This window comes from Nelumbo nucifera, chromosome 8 (genome assembly GCF_055504915.1).
Source record: "Nelumbo nucifera cultivar China Antique chromosome 8, China Antique-T2T, whole genome shotgun sequence".
In the NCBI taxonomy this organism is placed as follows: Eukaryota; Viridiplantae; Streptophyta; class Magnoliopsida; order Proteales; family Nelumbonaceae; genus Nelumbo; species Nelumbo nucifera.
In genome coordinates, this window is record NC_142656.1 from 57,906,142 (window position 1) to 57,924,669 (window position 18,528).

The 18,528-nt window shown below is 40.6% G+C and overlaps 1 protein-coding gene across 2 annotated transcripts in view; it reads right to left on the minus strand.

The window, feature by feature from the left end:
• The window catches only part of LOC104612645 (putative UDP-N-acetylglucosamine--peptide N-acetylglucosaminyltransferase SEC), a 79,724-nt gene extending 61,790 nt beyond the window's left edge, over window positions 1–17,934 (minus strand). For both annotated transcript variants that reach the window (XM_088892613.1, XM_010280150.3), the window contains exon 1: window positions 17,363–17,934. In XM_088892613.1, coding sequence (XP_088748739.1) covers window positions 17,363–17,546 — 184 coding nt within the window. In that variant the 5' untranslated portion in view covers window positions 17,547–17,934. The remainder of the gene's footprint in view (window positions 1–17,362) is intronic.
• Between the last annotated feature and the right edge of the window lie 594 nt (window positions 17,935–18,528).

An 18,528-nucleotide genomic window follows, 5' to 3' on the forward strand; every position in this document is an offset into this window, starting at 1 on the left:
GATACCATGTAAGAAAACCCTATTCGACTCTAGGTTAAAGTAGAGAAGAAGAAGAAGAAGAAGAAGAAGAAGAAGAAGAAGAAGAAGAAGAAGAAGAAAAAGAAGAAGAGAAGAAGAAAAAAATCAGTCCTACCTAGCCGACCCACTTGTATTTATTTCAAATAATAGAGTTACAAGAAAGACCATATTGTCCCACATGAAAGATGGGACACATAACTTAAACTTAAATAAAATAGACCTTTCACTCTCAAATAGATAAACCAAAATGACCAAATACCCCTGATTCGTGTATTCTAACAAGGGGAAAACCTTTTTTTCCGAAGAGTAAATAAAAAGATAGATTCTTGGGGGAAATGGTGGTTTGGGCTAGGTTAGAGGATGAAGTAAAAAGTTTCAGACTTCTCGGGGATAGGACTAGAGGTTGAAGCTATGGAGGAAAAGGTCCGCAGAAGCTGCAAGATGGAGGAAAGTGATGAAGATTGAAGCAAAAGATTTCATTTTCGAAGAGATAAGGATCAGAGATTTGCAGAGCTTGAAGATTAGAGGGGTAAAGAAAGCCACAGTACTGCTGGAAGGTCTTGAACTCATCGAATGGATGCAGAAGTTTGTTTTGAACTTTATGGAGTTCAACTTAGATGGAAGAAAGAGATATGAGCTCGAATGTAAAAAGAATGCAAAAGGATGCTTTATAACTCTGCAGGAATTCTTTGGAGGAAGAAAGAAGTAGTTAATTTGCTTCCCAGAAGGTAGAAGGGGTCATGGTTGGAAGGTAGTGGCAAAGTTATAGAGTGATTTTGCTCAACAGATGAAAAAAGAACAAATAGAAGCTGTAGAAAAGGAAGAGAAAGTGGGTAAACAAAAGAGAGAGGAAGAATCCAATGATAGAAAATGAATGATTGCAGAAAGAGGAGAGGATTGGGGGAAGAAATTTGCGGTGGAAACTTCAAAACCACCAAAGGATGGGAGGGGTAATGCGCAGGTAATACTCAAAGAATTGAACCTGCCAAAGCCGATGGTGATTACACCTTATGAATCTTACAAAGTTATGATGGATCTGGGTGAAGTTGAAGTAGAGATAATTGATCAAAAAAAAAAGTTGAAGTAGAGATTTCAGCTTTAAATATTCATTTAGAGGCTGGTGCTATCACAGTCTCAAAATGGTGCCCTCTCTCTAACACCAAAAGTTTTGAGATTGAGGATAATGTAACAGTCCAATTGCTTGGGTTGCCTTTCAATCTTTGGAAGGAGGAAGTATTACAGTCAATGGCTATAATTTGTGATGCAAGACTAGATGGTGTCTTTGATTTTGATCTTCGTTCAGTTGCATTGAATCTAGGTGGAGTTAAACCTAGTGACATTCCAAGGAAGATAGAGGTTGTTTCAGATGGTTTAGCATACGCTGTTTGGCTTGCTACTTCCATTGAAGCTTAGCTATGGATGGAGGGACAAAGGGAAGACAATGAAGGGACAGAACAGGCCTGTTTACATGGTTTGCAAGGCAGATCAGTTACTACAAAAGAGGCGAAGTCAACTGAGGAAACCAAGAAAAAAGAGAAAAAAAAGAGAATAACATTAAGACTTGGGGAAAGTCTGCATGGCAGGGTAGGCAGAGGGATTGGCAGATCCTATGTTCAGATGGTGACAAGAGGCTTAAATGGAGACAGGCACGCACAAGAAGTTCAAAATTCAAAAGGAGCTGAACAAAGGTCGGATAGAGTTCAGGGTTCAAACCATTCTTGTGAGCCGGTTCAGTCTGGTAGAGTGAACCGAGGCCAGTCACATGAAGCTTTAAGTGAACACATGACTTTTAAAGAGGTTGGGGAACTGGGCCCAGGCCCAACTGAAAACAATGGGCCTTTAGTTATGACTGGGCTAGCTGTTTTAGAAGGGGTGGACCCAAGCCTTAACAAGCCACGCACCTCTTTAAGTGGGCATGTGACCAAGGGAAGAAGGGAGATGATGGACACAAAAGTTGGTCTATCATCGTCCCCTTCAAGCAAGCTACTGCTCGCAGGAAAAAATATCAGCCTCAGTGGAGTGGCAAATCCGAACTAGGCATGGGTTCCAAGCTCGAGGAAAAAGGTCAACTCCCCAGAATGGTGCAAATCTGAGTTTTAAGAAGCACCCGGCAACAGTGGAGACAGGGTATTCCTTCATTCCAGAGACAATAAATCAGAATGTTATAGACCATTTTGAAGGCAGTGCGTCCAAGGAAGAAAGTAGTTCAGAATCAGATTTTGAAGACTCCTCAAGTATTGGAAGTGTGGAACTTATAAAAACCAAATCACTTGGTGTTGATGAGAGCTTCCACACCGAACTTTTGTTTTCGAAAAATGATGACTTGGAACTCACAGATTTAGCCCAGAAGAAGCCCTCTCAAACTCTTTCTTTACCTAAGAAAGCAGAGATACTGCAGTTATTATAGAGGAGAGGTAGGGGATACCAGTTCCCAAATCTGCTCCCGATTCACTAGAGCAGCATGGTACTGATAGAATAATAGAGGAACAGGACACATCTCGGTCATCGATCATAGAGTCATCAATCAGGGGACAACTCCTAAAGGTAGATTCTGATGCAATGAATACGACATTGGTTGAACACAATGAGAACCCACAGTCACCTCTTTTGGAAGATTTAACCGTAACTTTGCCCCCTCTTCTTGGTGTTTCAGCATCACCGCCCACTTCCCACAACCTTTCAGGTAACCTTTTCAATTCGTTTTTTGGTACTGATGTGGGTTTTGTGCCTGGAACAGGTACCTTAGCAGCTCAACTTGAAGCAGCGACCATGGATGGAGAGTTTTTAATTGGGGACAAGGAGGGTAAAGAACAAGAGGAAGAGGTGTGGAAAAGGAAATTCCAAGAAAAGGAATTAGACAAGATCTGGGATCAGATCTGTGTGCATTTGGAGGAGTACAAGAAAAAAGAGGAATTGGTAGAAAAGTATGAATCTCAAGAAGGTTTAGTAAAGACGGGTTCAAAGTAGCAAAAAAGTTGGAGACGAATCAATCTCGGAAAAGCTGCAGAATGAGGAACCAGAGAGGATTTGGGGACAGATTTGTGCTCTCCTTGAGGAGTACAGGCAAATAGAGGAATCTTTGGAAGAAAACCAAGGAATATTGGAGAGGCGAAACAAAACAAAAGCAGCCTTGAGCAAACTTGGAACAGTTAACAACCCAAGGAAGAAGAAAAGATCAAAGGTGGAGAGGTTGATATCAAACATAGAAGGAGATTTGGACTTTAGCAGAAGAGGGGAGAGAAGAAAAGCCTCCAAGTAGGGGCCTGATCTCAAGGGGGGATGCCAAATCTTTTGTCTCCATGAAAATCAACAGTTGAAATGTGAGGGGGCTAGGGAGTACTAGGAAAAGAAGGCCAATTAAGGACCTCCTTAGAAGGGAAAGGCTGGATATTGTGATGCTACAAGAGACCAAATTAGCCGAAATTGATAGAAAATGGGCAAGAAGCATCTGGAAACCTAGAGGAATAAGTTGGGTTTCAGCACCTTCTTGGGAAAATTCGGGAGGTATTGCCACTTTTTGGAGAGAGGATGTTGTGGAGGTATTGGAGGAATTGACAGGTAACTTCTCAGTGTCATTAAAATTTAGGATGGTAGAGGATGGATTTACTTGGGCACTAACTAATGTGTATGGACCAAGCAATTACAGAAAAAGAAATGAATTCTCGGAAGAACTTTATGGAATTTAAGGGCTTTGGGATGGTCCGTGGTGTTTGGTTGGAGGGTGGAGGGGATTTCAACGTAATTCAGTTTACGAATGAATCAAATAATCACCAACAGGTCATTACAACCAGCATAGGGAGATTCAATGATTTCATTAATAACTGTGAGTCGAAGGAACTCCCCTTGTTGCAAGTCCTCTATACTTGGTCCAACCTTTAGGAGATACCAACCTGCTCCAAATTAGATAGGTTCCTATTCAATGAAAGCTGAGAAAACAAGTCGGCGGATTTGATAACTAGAGCTTTACCTAGAGTAACATCTTACCATTGCCCCATTGGCCTAGGACAGGAGCCTTTTCGGCAAGGACCCCGACCCTTTAGGTTTGAAAACATGTGGTTGACTCACCCGAATTTCGTGAAGAAGATCAACGAATGGTGGAGAAAAGAACTAAGGGGGGTAAAGTGGAAAAGGGTAAGATTTCACAAAAAAAAAAAACTAAAAAGATTGAGAGCACATATGAAGGATTGGAATAGGGAGCATTTTGGGAGAATAAAAGAAATGAAATCCTCTTTGATGACCCAAATAGAGGAATTGGATGTGAAGGAATCCCAAAGAGTCAGAAACCCTTAGGAAAGAGATCGGAGATGGCAACTGAAAAGAGATCTAGATGTGGTCCTCTTGAGAGAAGAAGTTTCTTGGAGGAAGAAATCTAGATGTAAATGGCTCAAGGACATGGGAACACAAAATTATTTTCATGAACTAGCCAATGGAAGGAGAAGGAAAAATCTAATATCCAAACTAGAAGTGGATGGACTAGTCCTTGATTCCCAAGAGAGGATAGCCAATTGTTTTGTTGACCATTTCAAATCCATCTTGAAGGTTATGTTTGGAGAAAGGGAATTGTTGGAACCCCTAGAAAGACCATTTGAGATTCAAGAAATAAATGAGGTAGTTTTCTCTATGGAAAGATCAAAAGCCCCAGGCCCGGATGGATTCACTATGGCTTTTTATCAAGACTGTTGGGACATCTTAGGTGATTAAAGAAGAAAAATAAATGCGGGTGCAAATGCTACTTTCATAGCTTTGATCCCTAAGAGGGTGCCTGTAGTTCAGCCCAAGGACTTTAGATCGATCAGTTTGATTGAGAGACTGTATAAGATCATTTCTAAAGTTCTAAGACTCAAGAAAGTCATTCCTTCCTTGATCTCATTGAATCAAGGGGCCTTTGTGAAAGGGAGACAAATTATCGATCAGAGTTTAATAGCCAATGAATGTGTGGATTACAAAAAAACAAAAAGAAAAAAAAAAAGAAAAGGAGAAAAGGGTTTGATCTGTAAACTTGACTTAGAAAAGGCTTATGATTTGGTGGATTGGGATTTGTTGCTAGAAGTGTTGAAGAATAGAGGCTTTGGGGAGAGATGGTGTAAGTGGATAAAGGGTTGTATTACCTCTCGTCACTTCTCAATCTTAGTGAATGGAGTAGCTAGGGACTTCTTTCCTACAAAGAGGGGCCTTAGACAATGAGACCCTTTGTCACATTTCCTCTTTGTGTTCGATTGAGAAGAAAAGAAAAGAAAAGAGAGAGAGAATAGAGAGAGAAGAAAGGTTCGATTGAGAACCAAAAGACTTGAGGGTTGGCCAGCTACTAGCTTCTTATTTATATTCTCTTAACATAATAAGACCAGTAATTACAAGAATGCCATTGGTGGCAATTCATAATAATGAAGATACCCCTTTTAGAGCGAGCAACTTCAATTCCAAGAAAATATTTTAGAGGACCTAGATCTTTCACTTCAAATTTAGATGCAAGGAATTGTTTCAACTATTGTATTTTTGAACTCCAATTTCTTGTGATGATATTATCATCCACATACACTATCAAAACAGTAGCCCGTTCCTGACATCTCTTCACAAAGAGTGTGTGATCAGACTGACATTGCTTGAACCCTACTTGTTGAACTTCCATATGAAACTTACTGAACTAAGCCTTTGGAGATTGTTTCAAACCATGGAGAGACTTTCTTAGCTTACACACCTTATTCTCACTTCCCTTGGCACAGAATCCTAGGGGTTGAACCATGTGCACCTCCTCTTCTAAGTCACCATTTAAAAAGGCATTCTTAATGTCTAGTTTATGCAAATCCCAATCAAAATTAGCAACTAATGATAGAAGAACTTGAATTGAGTTCATCTTAGCTACTGGAGCAAATGTCTCATCATAGTCAACTCCATACACTTGATTGTACCCTTTGGCTACTAATCTTGCTTTATACCTTTCAACTGTCCCGTCCGTCTTGTGCTTAACTGTAAACACCCACTTACACTCTACTAGGTCTTTCCCCCTTAGAAGATCCACTAATTCCCAAGTTTGATTTTTATGGAGGGCATTAATCTCCTCCTTCATAGCATATGTCCATTCAGGGTATTTTAAGGCTTCTGCAACATTTTCAGGTACAGGGATGCAATCAACTACAGATAGGAAGGCTCGGTATGAGGGGGAAATGTGATCATAGGAGACATACTAGGTGATCGGGTGTTTGGTAGTGCATCACCTAACTCCCTTTCTTTGAGCAATAGGAATGTCAATGTCATCCACAGTAAGAGTAGGGGTGTCAATAGGTATAGCAAGGTTTGGACTTACCTCCTAAGAGTTTGACGGTGTCGGATGCTCAGTGCTTGGTAGTTCCACATCTCTATCACATTTCTGATCTCTATGGCATATATGTTGGAAGACACGAAAGGGGGCTAGGTCCGGAAAAGAAGGAAGAGAGACTTGGCGGGCTTGTACTAGTTTCTCCTCTTCCACACTACTCTCCCCCTGAGGAGAAGCAAGGAAGAACGGTTCAGACTCAAAGAATGACACATCCATAGAGAAAAAATTTATGACTAACAGGATCAAAGCACCGATGCCCCTTTTGAGAGGAAGGATACCCCAGAAAGATACAAGGAATGGACCAAGGGTCTAACTTTCCCCGAGACGGAAACAAATCATGGACAAAAGCACGACAACCAAAGCCTCTCATGGGAATGAAAAATAGAGGAGACTGAGGGAACAACAACTGATGAGGGGCCATGTAGTTCAGCACTCTAGAGGGCATGCGGTTGATGACATAAGCGGCTGCAAATATAGCATCCATCCAAAACATTTTTGGAACATTCATGTGTAACATCATCCCTTGAACTACCTCAAGAAGGTGTCTATTTTTTCTTTCGGCAACACCATTTTATTGCGGTGTTCTTGCGCATGAACTCCTATGAATAGATCCATGGGAGGCAGAACTTATTAAGCTCACCATGGAAGTATTCCTTGGCATTATTTGATTGAAAGATCTGTATTTCAACATGGAACTGCGTAAACACCATCTGCTGTAAGTCTTGCACGATCTTTGGAACTTCATCTCTGTTATGCATCGGGAATACCCATGTATAGCGAGAGAAATCATCGATCAATGTGATAAAGTACTTACACCTGCCCTCAGAGATTATAGTAGTAGGCCCCCACACATCAGAATACACAATATGAAAAGGAAAACTGGATCTTTTATTAATTGAATGAAAGGTTGTTCTACATTGTTTGCTCAACTGACATGTTTGACACTGAAAATCGGACACTGAACATGACTTAAACAAAAATGGAAACAAAGACTTCACTATTTCAAAAGAAACATGGCCTAACCAACTATGCCACAAAAAAATTTTGACTCTTATTTGACTAGCTATATGACTCCGAGAACGACACCGAGAGACCAGCTTTGTTATCGAGAATATAGAAACCATCTACTAGGTTTCCTCTACCAATCGTCCTCCCAAAAGTTAGATCCTGAAAAACACATGAACCAGGAAAAAAGGTTACACTACAGTTTAAAGAGTTTTTGATGCTATTGATTGAAAGCAAATTTATAGGAAGTTGGGGAACATGCGACACACTATTTAGGTCCAGGCCATGGGGAAGGGATATTGATCATTGGCCTGCAATGGAGGAGAATGATCCATCTACAAGCCTCATTTTATCCCTTCCTAACAAAAGGCTATAAGTCTGAAGTAAATTTGGCTTACCGGTCATGTGGTTAAAGGCCCCTGAGTCAATGATCCAAGGGGAATCAGTAGTAGTGGTGACATGGAATGCAAAAAACCGCATTACCTGATGTAGATGCAAATGAAGTAGCAATACCAGTAACTGAACTATCCATCTGTCGCAAAGCCCTACCATATGACTCCAAGTGACCTCTGAAGGAATTCATGATATCTTCCTTGGGGTCAGAACTAATAAATTGGTCCCGGGTAGTACCAGCAACTTGAGTATCTTGGATTGCCACGTGCTGCATTATGTGTTGTATTCGGCTTCTTCTGACCTTGCACTTTACCCTGTTCTTGGTTCTTCACTACCCACTTGGGCTTCCCGTGAATTTCCCAACATGTGGCATGTGTATGTCGCAAGTGCCGACAATGGGTACAAAACAACTTGTCTTTATCGTCAGCCTTCTTTTAGTCACTTTTCTTCCTCATATTGCTATTACCCATTGCAGCCAAAGCTACTTGTTGCTCTCCCTCAGCTGTAACCATCACACTCCGCCTACTTTCTTCAAATTGAACAAGGACATATACCCCTTGAACCGAAGGCAACTCTTTGCTTCCTAAGATCTGAACTCTCAAGGGTTCATAAGCAAGGTTCAGTTCCAACAAGAAAGCAAACACCCGCTGTTGAGAAACCAGTTTCTTATAGGCCTTAGCATCATCATCATGTTTCCACTCTATAGCCTGATAGTGATCCAATTCTTTCCATACAGAAGTAAGGGCCGAATAATAAGCAGACAAACTACGATTTCCCTGTTTACAGGTTGAGGATTCAGCTTGCAACTGGTAAATTTTGGCATAATGCCTTTGCTCAGAATAGGTGGTTTTGGCCTGTTCCCAAATCTCACTAGCGATGTCTGCCCACATAAAATTCTTCACCTCGGGTTCCATGACCACAAGGAGCCAAGACATCACCATACTATTTTCTTGGTCCCACCTATCATGTTCAGCTGTCTCACATTTGGGTTCTTTCACTCTGCCATTTATATAACCACCTTTTCCCCTTGCTATTACATAAAGTTTCACACTTTTAGCCCACTCCAGGTAGTTCAGGCCATTTAAAGGGGTAATTGGCATGGGAAGCATCATGTTTTCACCCCCCATACCAGTTGTACTATGAGTTGGTGTAACTCAAGAAGATGCTGAATCATAATTTGCCATTGAAAAAACAAAAAAGGGACACAAATATACCAGACCAAACCCCATGCAAGCAGAATGCTAAACTCCCAAGAATTTCCACTTCCGGAAAGAGAAAAACATACTGCTGAAACAGTCCAGCAATAGGTCGGCCCTTAGAATAGCCTAGTAATCAGTCCAACAACTAGTCTACTAATACGCTACTGAAAACAGTCCATTAGCAACAATAGTTCGGCCACAAGGAGTCATTAACAAGGCCTACCAACAGTTCTACAACAGCACATGATAAAAAAAGGAAACACATACCCCTGTCCAGCATGGAAATGTAAACCTCAAAACCACGGAATTCACAGCTCTTCACAGCATAGACCATAGAGAAAAAAAGGGGCACATACCCCTGTCCAGCACTTGTACGAAGGTGCAAGAGAGCAAGAAAAAGAATCCAGAAAAAATTTTCACAACACCGGAAAATCCAGAAAATGCTTTCCACAGCATCGCCCCTCTTCTATTAAGGTTTCCTTGGTGTTACGACCAAGGAGGAACCCAAAGAACAGCAGCTGTAAGAACTTTGATCAATCCGATTAGAGTTCTTGGTCTTCCACGTCCAAGAGATCAAGAGAAAGAGAGGAAAAAAGAGAACTGAGATTCAGATGAGGAAAAAAAAATTTCGAGCCCCAGAATTATTGCTCTGATACCATGTCTTCGATTGAGAAGAGAAGAAGAGAGAGAGAGAGAGAGAGAGAGAGAGAGAGAAGAGAGGTTCGATTGAGAACCAAAAGACTTGAGGGCTGGCCGGCTACCAGCTTCTTATTTATATTCTCTTAACATAATAAAACCAGTAATTACAAGAATGCCCTTGGTTGCAATTCATAATAAAGAACAAATAACAAAAAAGAAAAAGGAACTAACTGACAACACCTAGGTTGACTAGGCTGACAGCATACTAACAGCATACTAACAGAAAACCAAAATAAGTTTCACAACACTCTTCACCTTAGTAGTGGATGTCCTAAGTGTCTTGATTTCTAGGACTGATTCAAGAAATCTACTAAAAGGTTGGAGAGTTGGGAGGCAACAAGTGATTGTCACTCACCTATAGTCTGTGGATGATATCATTCTCTTTTTGTGAAGGGGAAATTGAGGAGATGGATAATTTGAGATTGATGGTGATGCATTTTGAGAGTCTCCAATATGAAAATCAATTGGAACAAGAGTTGTGTAGTGGGGGTGAATTTACAAGATGATGAAGTGCAGTTGGTGGCTAGGGTTTTAGGTTGCGAGGTAAGTGGTTGGCCTCTAGTATATTTAGGTCTGCCCCTAGGGGGAAATCCTAGAACAGAAAACTTTTGGTACCTAGTTTTAGAAAGATTCACTAAGAAGCTAGCAGGGTGGAAGAGAAATTATATCTCACTACGGGGTAGAATCACTTTAATAAAGTCCACTCTGGCCAACCTTCAGGTGTATTTTTTGTCTACCTTTAAGCTTTTTGCCAAGGTTGTCAATAAGTTAGAAAAGCTCGTGAGAGATTCTCTATGGGAACCAGGTGACACAAAAAATGACCATTTAGTGAAGTAGGAAATAGTTTCTAGGAAAAAGGAAGCGGGGGGTCTAGGCATTGGCAATATCAGATTAAGAAATGTAGCTTTGTTAGGAATGTGGTTGTGGAGATTTCCTTTGGTGTAGGACATTTTGTGACACTTAGTGGTGGAAAGTATTCACGAGAAGGCAGCTAATGGATGGTATGCTGGCATCAACCCTAGGGCTTCTCATTTCTCCCCATGGAAAGCAATTGCTGGAGTCTTGCCTTCCTTTTAGCCTTTCATGAGATTTGATGTGTGCTCAGGTAATAAAATTCTGTTTTGGGAGGACCTTTTGGCTTGGGAACACCCCCCTTAAGGATAGATTCCCGGTAATGTATTCTCTTTCCCTAAATAAATTCAAAACCATCTCCTCACTTCATGTGTTTGAGGGGACTTGGGATTTGGGTTTGAGAAGAGGGTTGAGGGATTCAAAATTGGCTTCTACAGATGAGTTATTCACTGTGTTGAATTCAGTTTTCCTAGTAGAATTTGGAAAGAGTCCTCTTCAGGGACTTTCTCTTGTTCATCTTTTTTCAATGCCTTAATTCACTTTTCTTTTGTGTTTGTCTCTTTTCCGGCTAAAGAAATCAGGTATTCTCCTGTGCAACCAAAGGTTAGGGCTTTTTGCTGGGAAGTGGCTCTTCAAAAGATCAATACTATGGATGTACTTCAAAGAAAAAGGCCAAATTGGAGCCTTTCCCCACATTTCTGTTACCTTTGCTTAAGAAATGGTGAGACAGCGACTCATCTTTTGATTTCTTGTCCTTTTGCTTATTATTTGTGGGATTGGTTCTCTTCTTTGTTTGGTTATAGATGGAACCCCCCTTGGGTGTGCTGAACCTTTTTGACTCTAGCTTCTTCCGACAACCAAGGAAAATGAGCAAGATAATGTGGAGAATAACAAGAGCAGCCATCCTATGATCAATTTGGGAAGAGAGAAACAATAGGATCTTCCTAGGGCAAGAAAAATCCAAGGAAGCACTTGTGGAGGTTGTCACCATCAAGGTTATGCATTGGATGAAAGTACATCATCTCTTCAAGGACTTCTCCTCAGCTAAATTAATTAGAAATTGGAGTGCTATAGTTGTATCCTCGCCTTCCTCCCATGTGGTACAATAATGTTGGGTACCACCGCCTCAGTTCAGGGTGAAGCTAAACTTTGATGGAAGTTCCTTGGGTAATCCAGGGCAACCAGGAGTTGGGGGTGTGTACAGAAACGAGGAAGGAAAAGTCTTGGCCCTTTACCTGAGCCCAATTGGGGTGGGAGATTGATTAAGGGCAGAAGTAATGGCCTTACTTCAAGGTTTGAAACTAGCGAAACAATGGAGAATGCAGCAATCAGATGGAAGGAGACTCCAAGCTGGTAATAGAGTGGATGCAAGCTGGAAACCTAGGAGCGTGGTCTCTTGGACAGCCTCTAAGAGAGATTATTAGCTTAGCAAGGGAGATTGGGGTGCATTTTAAATGGGTAAGAAGGTCAGCAAATGGAATGGCTAACACTTTAGCTAAGCAAGGAGTTACTAAGGAGGCTTTGTTTTGGGCCTGTTTGTAAGTTTTTTATTTTCTTTTTCCATCCATTTTGTGGGTTGTAAGCCTATAATCTTTTCAATTCTCTAATGAAAGTTACCGTTTCCTATCAAAAATAAAGGTCTGCAATCAAGTGGAATGAGGTTTCTTGTTACTCATTCTAAGAAAGTGAGTCCGAGGATAGATGTGTAAATGGATAAATAGTTGCTTATCCTCCTACCATTACTCCATCTTGGTCAATAGGGTAGTCAAAGGTTTTTTCCCAACTAGTAGGGGTCTGAGACAAGGTGATCCCATGTCATTTTTCCAATTCACTCTAGTTGCCAATGCTTTTAGTAAACTCCTCACAAAAGCAGCTAGTGTCAAGTCCTTAAGAGGGTGATCTTATGACATAATAATCTTTTGTGAAGGTTGTGATCTGATGGAGGTAAGAAATCTAAAGGATTTAATAATTCACTTTGAGAAGGCTTCAAATTTGAAGATAAATTTTGAGAAGAGTTGTGTTGTGGGAATAAATTTGAACAGAGAGGAGATGGAATCTATAGCAACCTATTTAGATTGCACCTGGTCACAGTAGCCTTTATCCTACCTAGTTCTAGAACCCGATGATGGGAAATTTGAAAAAACGATTGGCAGCTTGGAAGAGAAACCATATCTCCTTGAGGGGTAGAGTTACTTTGATTAAGGCAACTCTAGCCAACTTGCCAATCTACTTCCTTTTAGTCTTTAGAATTCCTAAAAGGGAGGCAAAGAGGTTGGAAAAATTGATGAGGGACTTCTTATGGGAACCTGGTGAAGAGAAAACAGATCACTTGATTAGGTGGAAGGTGGTGAGTCGAAGCAAAAAAGGAGGCCTAGGAGTAGGGAATGTAGTGAGCAAGAATGAAGCTCTTTTAGGTAAGTGGCTTTGGAGGTGGCCCCTGGAGAGAGAGAGAGAGAGAGAGGTTGTAGCATGAAGTAATGAAGAGTATCCATAGTTGTTCTGAATCAGGTTGGGACACGGGGGTATCTCGAAGGGCTTTGCTCACAACACCTTGGAAGGCAATTGTTGGCATTCTCCCCAAATTCCTCAGGTTTGTAAGGTATGATGTTTGTTCTAGAAACTCCGTTTTTTTCTAGGAAGATATTTGGGTGGGAACTCAACCCCTAAGAGATTGTTTCCCTTCTCTCTATTCCATCTCCTTCCTTAAAATGAAACCTATTTCAAGGTTCCTCCCCCCCCCCAGTTCTTCCTTTGGCTTTAAACTGGGATTTTGGGTTCCGAAGAGGGTTAAGGGATGATAAATCTTCTTGTGTTTCAGATCTCTCGTTGCTTCTAGACTCAATGTGTTTGGACCCCCTAACCTGGATAAAAGGGTTTGGTCTCTAACCCCGGTTGGCTCCTTCTCTTGTGCATCTTTTTTTAAATCCCTTTGCTCCACCCCCTCCTCTCAAGTCTCCCCAGTTAAAGAGGTCTGGCCAAGGCCAATACCTCCTAAAATAGATGTGTTCTGTTGAGAAGCCCCTTACGGTAAGATCAATAGTGTGGAAAACTTGCAAAAGAAGAAACCCTATATGTGTTTGTCCCCTAATTGGTGGTTTATGTGTAAAGTGAAGGGTGAGGACTGTGACCATTTGCTGATATGTGGAATTACTATTATTCTTTAATTGGTGTTTGTCCCCTAATTGGTGCTTTATGTGTAATCTGCCCTACATTTATTCTCTACCTGCAAGACTGCAAAAGTTATGTGGAGTTACTATTCATTTATTCCCTTTGTTGTGTTCTGGACACTATGGAATGAAAGGAACAAGAGGAATTTTGAAGACAAATTTAAGAACATAGAAGTTCTAGTGGCTCTGGTGGGGAAGTTAATTGCAGATTGGGTATGGGTGCTACCAGACTTTGATCAAGTTAGCAGATTAGACTTGGGGGAGAATTTCTGGAACTTGCTTGAGATCCAACCAATGTAACTTGCTTCGGATTTAGGTGGTGTTTGATAACGCAGAAATCTGGAACTGAAAAGTATAAGCTATTATTTAGCTCTGGAGTCTGAAAAGAGGTATACATGCTTTTCTTACTTCCCTGCTTCACACCACTCGTCCCCCCAAAATCTTATCTTTGACCCACCACCCACCTTAAAGTTGACTAAAGTTTTAAACTCTTGATTGAACTGCATTATCCCTTTCCAGACACTCACCCCATAAGAGTTTGAGACCTCCCTTGACCCCCACCCAAACCTCACCAACCCATATTCCCAACCACTACCCTCCTCCAAAGAGACCCCTTTTCCCTTTCCAGCCCAAACCTCCACAGCCACTTACCCAACAGGGCCTTGTTGAAAATTCTGACCCTGCTGATTCCCAAACCACCTTCCCCTTTTGGCCTACACATTTTACCATGTGGAATTTCTTAGCTCCCCCTACCTCTTCCCACAAAAAATCCCTCTGTAACTTCTCAATTTTTCTTGCCACCTTTGCTGGAATATTTAGTAGAGAGAGGTAATAAGTCGGTAAACTAGAGAGAACACCCCTAACTAGTGTAATTCTGCTCCTCCAAAGAAAGATATTTTGCTTTCCAGCTCTCCAGCCTCTTCTCCACTCTTTTAACTACTAGTCTCCAAATTCCTGCTGCAGAAGCTTTAGACACTACTGGAAGACCCAAACACTGGAATGGCAGCTCCCCAATTTGACATTCAAACACCACAGCAAACTGATCCAGCTCCTCCCTCCCTACTTCCCCCCACCCCAATCAACAAGCTTTTAGCTAGGTTTACTTTCAAACCTGTGAGCATTTCAAAGTTAGCCAATATAGCCCTAAGGTTCAGCACCTAGTCCACTGAGGCATCATAGAAGGCTGGTTAACTAATTTTGCTAGAAGGGCATCACAATGTTACCTTGGAGAATATTCAAAGAGATTTACTTTGGAAAGGAGGAAAGGAAACAGGATTCATTTGGTTAAGTAGAATAAGGTGTGCAAGCCTAAGAAGTTGTGTGAGGATGAAGAGAATTAGAGACCTAAATAAAGCCTTCTTAGGTAAGTGGTAGTGGAGATTTGGAAATGAGAGAGATTATCTCTAGAGAAGGGTGGCTTTTTGTGAATATGGAATGGAGAACATTAATTGGTGTTATGTACTTGATCAATACACCAAAAGCATTAAGACTGTTGAAATGCATCAAGCCAAGTTGTTTAGTTTTTTAGGACCATCACATTTCTATAGCCTAAGTCCCCACAACTTCACTCTAGAAGCAAGTAGACATCTCCATGATGGCTCTTACTCTACTCTAGGTAGCCCTCTTTGTGATGGTTCTCACTCTACTCTAGGTAGCCCTTCACCCAGGTATCCCTTTCCATGATTCTCACTTGAGACATGGTGGTATGCTGTGATAATATGTACTTGACCAATAAACTAGAAGTGTTAGGGCTGTTGGATGCGTCAAGCCAAGCTGTTTAGTTTTTCAATACTGTAACAATTGGATACTAGAGATGTGTCATCAACATTTTGGAGTGGACCTATGGAAAGGGATTGTGAAGCTTCAAGCAAAATTTGCTAAACTATTTAAGTTCTTAGTGAGGGATGGTAGTAGAGAGGTTTTGAAATGACAAACCGCATGGAGAAGGAAATCTGTGTAAGTTATACCTTAGATTGTACAAGCTAAGCTCAAAGAACAATTTTGTGAACCATTGCTTTGAAAAGAAGATATCAGGTTGTTTGGTGGTGCCCAATTTTCAAACATCCATTCGTAGTTGTCAAGGCAATGCCTAGGTGAGAAGGTGCCCATGGAGGGCTACCCCACTTAAGTGCCTGGATGTTTTATAAGTAACACTATGAAATATGTTTATATTCTTTATTTTTTGAGATCATGATAACAAAGTAGACATTATAAAACTATGTAGTTCATTTTTGGGGTTTACATACTTGTTTCCTTTTATTTTCTTATTTGTTAGGGTTCAATCAATAGGCATTTTGGTATATGCTATCTTGAGACCTTGAAAACTTCAAAACCTGAACCAATAAGTAAAGAAGAACTTAAAATTTGGTCTAATCAACACATTCTTCTTCCACCCTTTCTTTTCTTCTTTTCCTAGGACAAAAACAGGGGCTCAACCCCTATATTTTCTGAGTTTTCCTTTCTTCCTTCTTTTTCTTCTCATGAATATGTTAATTTACTATGTTTCAATATGAAGTTTATACTCCTTTGTGAAGATTATATATAATAATTACTAGTGAAATATGGTTGGTGATTGCTATAACCTAGGGAATAGTGCTATGATTCATGGTTATTGTTTAAAAAAATTTAAAATAATCCATCACCTATGCAACTAAGCAACAAGACTTACCTCCTGTCACCTAGCCTTTCCTTGGTACCTTGAAAACAACTGAGAGTTGGAAGGATGCATAGGCTTGTTTTCTAAGTTTGAACTTGGAAGATGTTAAATTGGAAACTAGGAAACCAGACATGAGATGATAGAAGGAGTGCAGAGATGGAAAATTTACTGTCAAGTCCTTTTAAGAGAACAGGTAGAGAGTAGTAACATTAAAGGAGCATGGGGAAATCCAATAACCCCAAGTTGAAGGTTTTTTTCATTTTGATTTGTCCCCAAGGGTTGAAGCTTTCACATGGCTATTATCATCAGATAGTATCCATTGGATAATTTTAGGTTGAGAGGCTTCCAGTTCCAGAAGACATGACACTCTTATTTATCCGAGCATCATCTCTTTTGCAGTTTGTTGGAGTTTATGGAGAGAACAGAACAGACATATTTTTAAGGCAATGTTAGGGATAGAAACAAAATGGCTGTTGATATTGGGTCCGATTAAATATAAAATAGGGTGGATTTTGGAGATAAGTTATGGGATACATTAGAATGTTGTATTGGTTCTCTTTAGTGATGCTTGTAATCTTATGGTTGATGAGATAAATTTGCTATTTCGGTATCTGGTAAAAATTCTTCACGTAGATGTAATCTCTTTTGTTTTAAAGACATTTCTCTTTACTTATCCTGGAGTGTTGCTTAGTGCACAGATTTTTCACATGAGAAGAAAAAGAAGATTCAAAAATAAGAAAGCATTCATAAGCACGTCCAGGAGTAGCTTCGAACATTCAGAAATGTCAATAGCAAGGCTCGGTAATGAAAAGGAAGGCCTTTACTCAAAAGAAAATTTTTGTTATATATAAAAAGATGACATCTTTCACACATAACACTATTCATCGAATTCGATGGTTTCAACATTAACACCTAACTCAGAAATCCAAACTACAAATTTCTCTCACAAGTTACAAGCTTCAGCAGCGGAATACAAAGGAAGCACTAAACCCTAAATTACAGCATCTATAACACCAGCAGGCATATCAAAACCATATTTTCGAAGAGCAAATCGAAGAACCTTCATGAGTTTCCGGCGCCTGCTGCGATTGCTTGAAATTCACCAGGGAGTCCGACTGCAAACCGAAAGAATCATCACGATCGGCCTTGAACGCAACTCTCGCAAACCCACTTGGTGCCGCCGGCTGCAGCGTCTGCTGGTGGTGCTGCTGTTGCCGAGCATCTCTCTGCAACGAAAGCATCATCTTGAAGAAAGAGCTCTATGAACCTATGGCCGGTGGAGATCAAACAAAAACCCTAAACTGCGATTAAATCTCTCATCGAGAAGAAATCAAGCTCCAGAGGACCTCCCCCCTCGAACGATTAGAAAATCTAACTTTTGCCTTTGGCTTCTGGTATTCAACAAAAACGCTGAGAATTCTTTCCCTCGTCAAACTTCTCTGCTTCGGCGTTTCTGCAGCCAAAAGCGACTTCGCAGCACAGCGTTAAACGTCGACTCGTCGAGCAAGTCTTTCAACCGGCACCAACGGTGTTCGTTCACCTACAACAACGTGAGATATCTGGGATACCGGCCGTCTGTCCACCACGTGGCCACGTAACGCGGGAGAAGGAACAGTGTATAGGTCGTTGGTCGGGAGAATCATGGCGCGCACGAGAACAAGGCATGCACAATGAAGTGTAGCATGCACAATGAAGTGTAGCATGCACTGTTGTGGGAAATGAGGTTAATCTACGCCGTTGCTACAGATTGCCGGATCTATACGGAAAGTCTCATTGTCTCGATTAACAAAGATTTGGAAGCCTTGGCAATTTGATCTCTACTGTTCTCGTATTTTCTCTCTCCTATTTTCTTTCTTGAGCGGACGACAGAGATCTAAATTTTTCTTGTGTTTTCTCTCTTCCTATTTTTTACTTGAACGGACGATAGAGATATTGCTGTAAGTCACGTTAAAGTACAGTAACCCTGATCCGTATTCGAAAGGTTTAGCTGAACGCTTTGGTTATTTAGCATGTTAACATGAATAATAAAATGGAAAAATTTACGATAAGTATCTTGTATTTTGATTCCAGTAATAATTTAGTATTCAATTTTAAAATGTGATACTTCATTGAACTTTTAAAATGTGACAATTCAGTATCTAAACTTTCAAAATGTGACAATTTAATATCTATCGTTAATTAATCCATTAATCAATTGTTAAGTGACATTTGAAAAGTCAAAAATGC